General features: G+C 35.2%; 3 protein-coding genes across 3 annotated transcripts; all 3 read left to right on the forward strand.

Moving 5' to 3' along the window:
- Positions 1-576: 576 nt before the first annotated feature.
- Positions 577-2041, forward strand: LOC125577933 (ervatamin-B-like). The gene is made up of 2 exons (XM_048740094.1): positions 577-1110; positions 1350-2041. The coding sequence occupies exons 1-2, from the start codon at positions 666-668 to the stop codon at positions 1934-1936; spliced, it is 1032 nt and encodes a 343-aa protein (XP_048596051.1). The 5' UTR covers positions 577-665; the 3' UTR covers positions 1937-2041.
- Positions 2042-5238: 3197 nt separating this feature from the next.
- Positions 5239-6785, forward strand: LOC106364702 (ervatamin-B-like). The gene is made up of 2 exons (XM_013804225.3): positions 5239-5945; positions 6037-6785. Exons 1-2 carry the CDS (start codon positions 5489-5491, stop codon positions 6621-6623), a joined length of 1044 nt encoding a protein of 347 aa, XP_013659679.2. The 5' UTR covers positions 5239-5488; the 3' UTR covers positions 6624-6785.
- A 469-nt stretch (positions 6786-7254) lies between these two features.
- On the forward strand, positions 7255-9626 carry LOC125577934 (ervatamin-B-like). Its single transcript, XM_048740095.1, has 2 exons — positions 7255-8797; positions 8985-9626. The coding sequence occupies exons 1-2, from the start codon at positions 8332-8334 to the stop codon at positions 9566-9568; spliced, it is 1050 nt and encodes a 349-aa protein (XP_048596052.1). The 5' UTR covers positions 7255-8331; the 3' UTR covers positions 9569-9626.
- The last annotated feature ends 735 nt before the right edge of the window (positions 9627-10361 follow it).

The raw sequence follows: 10361 nt of genomic DNA on the forward strand, positions 1-10361 counted from the left end.
AGTAGTAAAATCTATAACATTTAATAAAATTTCTTATTTTTAAATATTAAAAAATTTCTTACTGCAAATATAAGTAAGAAAACACCTAGTATATATATATATATTAGTTGTAATATATGTGCATATAGAAATGGGAAAGTTGTTCCTCCAAAGATCACGGCGCAAGTTAATGCAAACAACACCATAACCATTATAGAGGGGGTGATTGGTAGTTGCTGTAGGTGCTGTCCACAGCCCTATTTATTTCCACAGCACCAAATTCAGAGCAATCAAGCTTTAAATTTTTTTTTGAAACCACAGCTCTTAAAATATCCTACAGCTGTACAAGTGCTCTGCAGAGCCAAATATCCAAAGCAATTTTTTAGTGCTTCAATAAAATTCTACAGCAATAAAATCTAAAGCCACAGCAAAAAGTCTACAGATTTTTTTCTACAGCAAAATATTTAAAGCTACAGCCATTACCAATCGGACCCAGAGTCAACTTGCAATTTGCTCTCATTTTTCAGTTAGACCATAACCAACTTCGAATCTTTTCTTTATAAATACCCTTTCTCCCCATCCTTACTTCTTCACTACAACACAACAGAAACACTTCACATACAAGAAAAAACTACAATTTCATTCTTTCATCTATTTTAATTTTTGTCATATTCATCAACGACAAAATGACATCGATAGTATTCCTTGTGTTTCTAACAATTATTTCCATGGGAAGCGTCTCCCAAGCCACATCTCGTGTCACCTTCAACAAGCCCTTAATTGCTGACCACCATCAACAATGGATGACTCGATTCTCCCGAGTTTATACCAATGAGCTTGAGGAAAAGATGAGGTTCGACGTGTTCAAGAAAAACCTGAAATTCATTGAGGAATTTAATAAGAAGGGAGATAAATCCTACAGGCTTGGTGTCAACGAGTTTGCGGATTGGACCGAAGAAGAGTTCATTGCCACACACACCGGTCTCAAGGGCATCAACAAAATTTCACCATCTGAATTTTACGACGAAATGATACCTTCTTGGAATTGGAACGTCAGTGATGTTGCCCGTGAGACCAAAGATTGGAGATCCGAAGGAGCTGTAACACCTGTTAGATACCAAGGCCAATGCGGTAAGCTTTCCAAAATTATATAAATTCAAAACAGTGGTCTCTACATATGTATGATATTCAAGATTTGAAATTCAATACGCTCAATAAATTTTAGTAAACCGCTGGATTAGTATTGAATTCCATGATTTCATAATGCCATTGTAAAAACTTAGGCCCCAAGTTAGAGTTACCTAACTAGGTTTACGTTATTACGGAGAAAAAAAACTATACTCAATATATCTGGATGTATATTTGGACAGGAGGTTGTTGGGCGTTCTCAGCAGTCGCAGCGGTGGAAGGTGTGACAAAAATTGCCCGAGGCAACCTCGTATCTTTGTCTGAACAACAGCTTCTAGATTGCGACAGAGAGCATAATAACGGTTGTAGTGGCGGGATAATGTCAGATGCTTTCAGCTACATAATCAAAAACCGTGGCATTGCTTCAGAGCAAGCGTACCCTTTCCAAATGAAAGAGGGGATCTGCCGTTACAATGGGAGACCCACCGCATCAATCAGAGGGTTCCAGACCGTCCCAAGCAACAACGAGCGTGCGTTGCTCGAGGCGGTTTCGAGACAGCCTGTCTCGGTTTCCATTGACGCAGATGGACCCGGTTTCATGCATTACTCAGGTGGAGTGTACGATGAGCCGTACTGCGGGACCAGTGTGAATCATGCAGTGACGTTCGTTGGGTACGGTACGAGCCCTGAAGGGATAAAGTATTGGCTGGCTAAAAATTCGTGGGGTGAGACTTGGGGAGAGAATGGTTACATCAGGATTCGTAGAGATGTAGAATGGCCTCAGGGCATGTGTGGTGTGGCTCAGTATGCTTTTTATCCGGTTGCGTAACTAAGTGGCAGATGACTTATTATTAAAGTGTGATAACTATACGACAACATTATAATAACAAAAAATGTAACACTATCATATAATCTGGCTTATCAATTGTTTAGTTGTGGTCTAAATCTGCATCGCAATGCTTGACCTATATGTTTAGCGTCAACCAAAATGCATCACCTACTGGTATATATGTACGTATAAAATACAGTATAATGTAGTTTATATTATATTTTCCTGGATGAAGGTAAATGCTTTACTAACTGAACAAAACAATGACAGCGTTTGTAACAATGAAGTTAAAGAAGAAATAAATCATTAACGAGACCCATAAATAAAAATAAAACCACGTACGTTGTTACTTGTAAGACGGAAAAAGTAACCTCATCTGTTGCTAAACTGGTACCATCAAAATTTATCATATGGGTCATCTACACAACTAATAAGTTAGTGATTACAAATGTAAGAAACTTTTTGGGGTTGGGCCTTTATTTTTTCCAAAGGCTGTTTAAAGACGGGAAAAGTGCCAACTTCGACCCCAACAATTTTGGTCGTTACGACCCAAACAATTGATCAGTATCATATACGATCTCAACTCAATTATAATTTGAAAAGGTACCAAAACTTCTTAAAACGTGCTTAAATATACATTGACTCTAACATAAGTTAGTCAATCGTTAACAAGATAAAACGACGTCGTTTTGATATACGAGGAAAAGTGTCAATTTCGATCCCAACACTCTCAGTCGTGCCAAATAGGACCCGAAAAAATGGTCAGTGCCAAAACCGAGCTCAACTTTATTATAATTTAAGAAAAAATGCGTGAACTTCTTAAAACGTGCATAAATCTATATTGACTCTAACAAAAGTTAGTCAACCATTAACAAGATAAGATTACATCCTTTTGATATATATATATATCTTTGAAAAAATAAATAAATAAACAATTATGTTCATTTTGGGACTCAAACCGTGTTGTGATATCTTTTTAAAGAGGCACACTAACAACTAGATAAAAGTAACTTTTTGAAATATTACTACAAATTTGAAATTATATAAACTACTATTTTTCTTCATTTTATCCAATTTAAAAATTTGGTGATAATTTTTCTGATTTATATAAATACATTAACATGTTTTTTATTTATCATATATTTAATAAACTTCTATCTTACTAAAATATAAATAACAAAATATTTATTATTATGGGATCTTACATATACTTAAAACTTTGAATTATTTATAAACTTTTCTTATATAAATTATTTTTAATTATTAAACTTAAGTGGACATTTTTCTGTTTTTCAAGGTTAATATTATGTATTTTTGATATTTTGTTCAAAAATGTTAAGAGGCCTTTTACCTTTCTTTCACTAAGATATCTTCTACAAAATATTAGACATATTAAACAGTAACTATAATATATAAAAGCAATCACCAAAGTTTTAAATTGGATAAGATGAAGAAGAATAGTGGTTTATATAATGGAGAATTTCAACTTGTAATAATATTTTTAAAAGTTACTTTAGTATAGTTGTTAGTAGGCCTGGGCAAAATAACCGGAACCGAAGAACCGAACCGAAACCGAACCGAAGTATCCGAAACCGGAACCGGACCAATACCCTCAAATACCCGAACGGTTCCTATATTTTTATATCCGAAATAACCGAACCGAACCGGAACCGAACCGAGAACCGAACGGGTACCCGAATATATAAAAATATTAATTATATATACATATAACATAACTAAATATATATTTTTAATTTAAAATTCTATAAAAAGTATCTGAAAATAGTTGAAGATAACTAAATTATTATAAAGTATCCGAACTACCCGAAGGTATCCGAAACTATCCGGATAGTTTTTTCCAAAATATCCAAAGTAATCCGAAATATCCTAAATTTTTATCTAAATCATCCTAATTATTTGATATTTTACTCTAAATAACCGGTATTTTATCCAAATTATCCGAACTATCCGAACCCGAACCGGATCCAAATGAGAACCGAATTTTTTCTGGATATTTTCCGGTTCCTACATTTACTATCCGAACCGAACCGAATCCGAAACTATCCAAACCGAACCGATACCCGAAATGCCCAGACCTAGTTGTTAGTGTGCTCCTTTAAAAGGGTATTCCAACATGGGTTTGAGTCCTGGAATGAATATATATTTTTTTAAATATATATATATATCAAAACAACGTCATCTTATCTTGTTAGTGGTTGACTAACTTCTGTCAGAGTCAATGTAGATTTATGCACGTTTTAAGAAGTTTGGATATTTTTAAAAAAATTATAATTGAGTTGAGGCTGTTTTTAGCACTAGCCATATGTTCGGATCCTATTTGGCATGACTTAAATTGTTGAGGTCGAAATTAACATTTTTCTTCGTATATTACACGATGTCGTTTTTTCTTCTTAACAGTTGAATAACTTATGTTAGAGTCAACGTATATTTAAGCACGTTTTAAGAAGTTCGAATAGTTTTTTTGAATTATAATTGAGTTGAAGTCGTATTTAGCACTGATCAATTGTTCGGGTCGTATTTGGCACGACCAAAATTGTTGGGGTCGAAATTGGCACTTTTCCCGTTTAGAGACAATACAATTGTATATATTTCTAGATTTTAAAGAGACAGAGGAACACGACTAATGGAGAAGGTTCTCTGTATATGTGTAAAATAATGTATCCATTGTCCTAAATACAAACGATTGTGGAATATTTACATTGATTTACATTGCGGATCTTTAGCTACTAATGGTTCATTAATAGATTGTTTGGTGGAAACCCCTTTGATCTAGTGGTTTAACCAATGGTTCATTAATATTTCAACACCAAGAGATCGTGGTTTCACTCTTGGTTTCAATTCTCTGAGAATGCTGATTATCCAGAATATTGGAGAAAAGACTTACAAGACATTTTCGATATGGCGCAAGGCGTACCGTTAGCACTTAGCAATAGATCTCATAGGCCGGCTCAAGGTGATGCAGTCAAACAGAAATCTTCATAAGACAAGTAGAATTGTCGCAGTATTATTGTCTATGTAACTTTTCTTATAATAACATAATTAATCGGTGTTTAAAAAAAAGATTGTTTGAATCCAAAGCTGAACATATAGAGGATACAAATTAATACGATACGATATAAATTTAATAGATTTTATGTAATTATATATTCAAAAATGAAATATCAATGCGTTAACATGCTAAGAACTCAAAAAGATTATATCATTTAATTTCTCTATTATTTTTGATTCTTAAGTTCGTACAAATATATGTATATATATATATATATACAAGATAAATAAACTATTTTCCTAAATAAGAGATTTCTATGAGATGGCAAAATAAATACATGATATTTCGTAGTAAACACTAGTAATGTTAATCATATCAATCAACGCGATTGATATCTCAACACGTAAACATTAATAATGTTAATCATGCTAAAAAGGAGTGGAAAGGAATTAATTCCGTCAAAGATATAAAAAGAAACAAGGTCATTTTGAATACATATACCGTTCTCTCAATTTTAACATCTTCACCACACCACATCAAAAATGGTCTTGCGAGTGTCATATGTTTTGGTGGTTCTAACCATTCTTTCCATGGATCATAGAATCTCTCAAGCCACATCCCGTGTTGCGTTTCAGGAGCCATCCATTGCTCATCACTTCCAACAATGGATGATCAAGTTCTCTCGAGTTTATAGCAATGAACCCGAGAAACAGATGAGGCTGGAAGTGTTCAAGAAAAACTTTGAATTCATTGAGAATTTTAATAGTAAGGCGAACCAAAGCTACAAACTTGGTGTCAACGAGTTCACGGATCGGACTAAGGAGGAGTTCCTAGCCACCCACACCGGTCTCACTAGAGGCATTAATGTAACTTCATCATCCGAAGCGGTTGATGAAACTATGTCATCTTGGAATTGGAACGTCAGTAATATCGTCGGCCAGAGCAAAGACTGGAGAATGGAAGGTGCTGTAACACCTGTCAAACTGCAAGGACAATGTTGTAAGTTTTCTTCACATACTAAAACTTAATACCCAAGTCAGGGTGATAATTCTAGGTTTTAACAATGAAAGTAATCAATATATACATGCAGCTAGTTGCTGGGCTTTCTCGGCGATTGCAGCAGTGGAAGGTCTGACAAAGATTGCCGGAGGAAACCTCATATCACTGTCCGAACAGCAACTTATAGATTGTGACGGAGCGCCTAACGAAGGTTGCAGGGGAGGAACAATGGAAGAAGCTTTCACCTACATAGCACAAAACGGAGGCATTTCTTCAGAAGACGCATACCCTTACCAAGAGAGAGATGGGACTTGCCAGTCCCAGGCCGAACCCGCCATGCAGATCAGAGGTTTCCAATATGTTCCACGCAACAACGAGCGTGCATTGCTCGAGGCTGTATCGATGCAGCCCGTCTCGGTAAGCATTGCCGGGTTGGCTGAAAGTTTCAGCCATTACTCAAGCGGAGTGTACAGTGATCCGGCCTGTGGGATCGCCACGACTCATGCAGTGACGTTGGTTGGGTACGGGACGAGCCCGGAAGGGATTAAGTACTGGCTGGCTAAGAACTCTTGGGGTGAGACTTGGGGAGAGAATGGTTACATTAGACTCCGTAGAGATGTGGAGTGGCCTCAAGGCATGTGTGGTCTAGCTCAGTATGGTTGTTATCCGGTTGCTTGACTAGCTTATCCGGTGATATGATAAACTGAAATGATCAAACATTATGTCGTTTGGTCTATTTTATGATTTCTTTAAAAAACTATATCGCAACTTACGCTTGACCATAAGCATTATAATGTTCATTCTGTTGCTCCATATAATAAATGCAACATTTAGTTTTCACACCATCCCTTCGAAATGTATTTTGAAAATTTTCTACACATACTAAGAAAGTATATTAAAATTTCCTACTGTACCTTAATTCACAATATAATTTTATATTTCTATTAATAGATTAAATAAGTAAGATTGAACCTGACGTTTTGTTTAAAACCCTTGCGTTAAAAATCCAAGAGAATAATATGAAAAACAAAGACAATCCTCACGAAATTTATTTTACCAAGTCAGGGTGATATAAACCACACTCACCTACGAGGCCGAATAAATAAACTAATAGTATACATTTATTTTATATGTTTAATTTACTTTGATATTAATGTTTTAAAAACTATATTGAATAGTTTTGGTTTAAAGTTTTATAAAGTAAAAATTATACTGTTAGTTAAAATATAAAATATTTTAATATTCATTTATTAACCCCAACCGCAAACGCTAGTGGAAAACAGATATAATGAAGTTTGCGGATGGTAACAAAAAACTAGTCATACCCTTAATAAAGTGAGATGAGTTGTCTTTATAGTTATATTTTAAGTTTTTATAATTTAAATTAAGATAATTTAATTGTTTATATATTTAAATTAGACCAAGTTATCTACAAGTTACCAAGTTATCTATAAGATTTATTTGTTTGCTGGGAAATAGATATTAGATTGTTCTAGGATTAGTTTTCACTTATATACATATATGTATAACTTTTGGTATTACACTTTCAGATCTTAACTGAATAAATTAAAATATCAGCAACCAATCAAATTAAAACAATTTATGAAACTTCACATATAAATGACATGTAGGCAAAAATAATTTAAGTAATATTTTTAGTAGGATAGATACTAATATATTAAGGGATTTATTGTTACATATCCTTCTATTTATTTTTATTTTTTATCTTTCTATATATTGTTATTTCTTATCCTTCTATATGGGGTCAAAATCCTTCTATATATTGTTATTTTTATCTACTTATATTAAGAATGAAATCATGATGATATACAGTTCCTCTATTTACAAAGAGTGTTATTTTATCACATTTCACACTATTAGAAATTGCAAAAAAACACTAATCTCCAATTTTAATGTATAATTAATAAAATAAAAATGATGTAAAGTAGAATTTTGTTGGTTATTTAAAAGGACAAAAATATGTAAATCCATATTTTAAATGTAAAATGACATTTAAAATAACAAAAAAAAAATCATAGAGTGACATTTTTTATGAACATAATGAGTACATATTATATTAGTAGGCTAATAGCAATACGAGGAAAGTAAACTTGCTAAAAAACAAATTAAGGAAAGTTGTTTCTCCAAAGATTTCGAAGCAAGCAGTTCAAACTACCATCACCACCTAGAGTCAACTTCCACTGCTTTCCAAATAACAACACTTATCCGTCACTCTATAAATACTCTTTCTTCCTGTTTTCACTTCCTCACCACAGCAGAACAAGCCATATACACACATATACATATAATTCAAGACAAGGAAAACACATTCATACGTTTTTGTGTAAACTTGGAATTCTTATTTATCGGATCCATAATAGTCAAAATGGTCTTGCGAGTGTCGTATGTTTTGGTGGTTCTAACCATTCTTTCCATGGATCATAGGATCTCTCAAGCCACATCCCGTGTTGCCTTTCAAAAGCTATCCTATATTTCTGATTTCTTCGAAGAATGGATGATCGAGTTCTCTCGAGTTTACACCAATTCACTCGAGAAACAGATGAGGCTGGAAGTGTTCACGAAAAACTTGGAATACATTGAGAACTTCAATCGTAAGGCGAATCAAACCTACAAACTTGGTATCGACGAGTTCACGGATCGAACTAAGGAGGAGTTCATAGCCACCCACTCCGGTTTCAGTGACATTGATGTAACTTCATCATCCGAAGTGGTTGATGAATCGATGTCATCTTGGAAATGGAACGCCAGTAATATCATTGGATTCTATTCCAAGAGCAAAGACTGGAGAATGGAAGGAGCTGTAACACCTGTCAAAAACCAAAGATATTGTGGTAAGCTCGCTGGAATTATATATATATATATATATATATATATATATATATATATATATATTATAAACAGTCTCTACAGATTAGAAAAACAATGTAGTAATTAAACTCCACATAAAAGCTTAATACCCAAGTCAGGGTGATCATTCTAGGTTTCTAACAATGAAGTAATCATTATATGCGCATGCAGAAGGTTGTTGGGCGTTCTCGGCGATTGCAGCGGTGGAAGGTCTGACAAAGATTACCCGAGGAAAGCTCGAATCACTGTCCGAACAGCAACTTCTAGATTGTGACAAAGCTAACCATGGTTGCAAGGGAGGAAGAATGGACAAGGCTTTCGACTACATAGCAAAAAAAGGAATTACTGGAGATGACGAATACGTTTTCCAAGGGGACACTGATGGGGTATGCCTGTTGGAGGATGAACCCCTCTTTAAGATCAGAGGTTACGATTGCGTTCAACGCAACAACGAGCGTGCTTTGCTCGAGGCAGTATCGAGACAGCCCGTCTCCGTTGGAATTGTTGGGGATATAGAAAGTATCATCCGTTACTCAAGCGGAGTGTACGATGAGCCTGACTGTGGTATCACCATGACACATGCGGTGACTATTGTAGGGTACGGGACGAGCCGTGAAGGGACCGAGTATTGGCTGGTTAAGAACTCTTGGGGTACGAGTTGGGGAGAGAATGGTTACATTAGACTCCGTAGAAATGTGGCGTGGAAAGAAGGCATGTGTGGTCTGGCTCAGTTTGCTTGTTATCCGGTTGCTTGACTAGCTTATTCGATGATATGATAAACTGAAATGATCAAACATTATGTAGTTTGGTCTATTTTATGAGAATAGACCACCCTCAGAAAATATCTAGTATTCCATATATTTTGACAGTCTGTCCATCTCGTTGTTAAGTAAGAAAAAGACATTGACGAAGGTGAAAGCAGAGAACGAGTTAATGCTCAGCAGATTCGAACAGGTAATCATCAATAACAACCAACTAATCCTTGTATTTATCTGTATTTGTAGTTGATGATCATTATAGTATTTAATATGTATGATTGTCTCAATATTGAATGGACCATTTGATGTAGATCTGAGATAGTAATTTTTTTCCTCCAACCTACAGATGACAGGGCAGGATAAAGTCTTGCTTATACATGGGACGTGGGTCCGTGATAGCGATCAACGGTGGATATTTGAACCTGACATAACGGCCAAAGTAGAACATTTCATTCGAATTTTCTCCGGGATGACAATGACAGAGTTATTGACTTCGGTGAGAGAACGCTATCAACTATCATCGACAGATTCTACGCTCAAGCTTTCATATCAGTATCCCGAATGGGTGAGCTTTGGAGATGGAGAGCTCGAAATGCCTCAGTACATAACCGAGGACACAGAAGTCGGTGTGTTTCTAAACATGAGGAGATATATTGAAGAAGTTTTTCTATATGTCTCTATCTACCGCCAATCACATGGAGGGAAGCAACTTACTAAGGGGCGCGAGACAGAACAGAAGGTGCCTATGGCCGAGGATGTTGGAGATGGAATCGATGAAGAAGACTGGCAT

The sequence above is a fragment of the Brassica napus genome, chromosome A9, assembly GCF_020379485.1.
Source record: "Brassica napus cultivar Da-Ae chromosome A9, Da-Ae, whole genome shotgun sequence".
NCBI classification, from domain to species: Eukaryota; Viridiplantae; Streptophyta; class Magnoliopsida; order Brassicales; family Brassicaceae; genus Brassica; species Brassica napus.

Excerpts from the sequence above, each read along its gene's own strand:
- LOC125577933 (XM_048740094.1), top strand. The coding sequence starts at position 666 with ATGACATCGATAGTATTCCTTGTGTTTCTAACAATTATTTCCATGGGA. Across the intron at positions 1,111-1,349 it reads TAGATACCAAGGCCAATGCG|GAGGTTGTTGGGCGTTCTCA; the intron begins GTAAGCTTTCCA and ends ATATTTGGACAG.
- LOC125577934 (XM_048740095.1), top strand. The coding sequence starts at position 8,332 with ATGGTCTTGCGAGTGTCGTATGTTTTGGTGGTTCTAACCATTCTTTCC. Across the intron at positions 8,798-8,984 it reads CAAAAACCAAAGATATTGTG|AAGGTTGTTGGGCGTTCTCG; the intron begins GTAAGCTCGCTG and ends ATGCGCATGCAG.
- LOC106364702 (XM_013804225.3), top strand. The coding sequence starts at position 5,489 with ATGGTCTTGCGAGTGTCATATGTTTTGGTGGTTCTAACCATTCTTTCC. Across the intron at positions 5,946-6,036 it reads CAAACTGCAAGGACAATGTT|CTAGTTGCTGGGCTTTCTCG; the intron begins GTAAGTTTTCTT and ends ATATACATGCAG.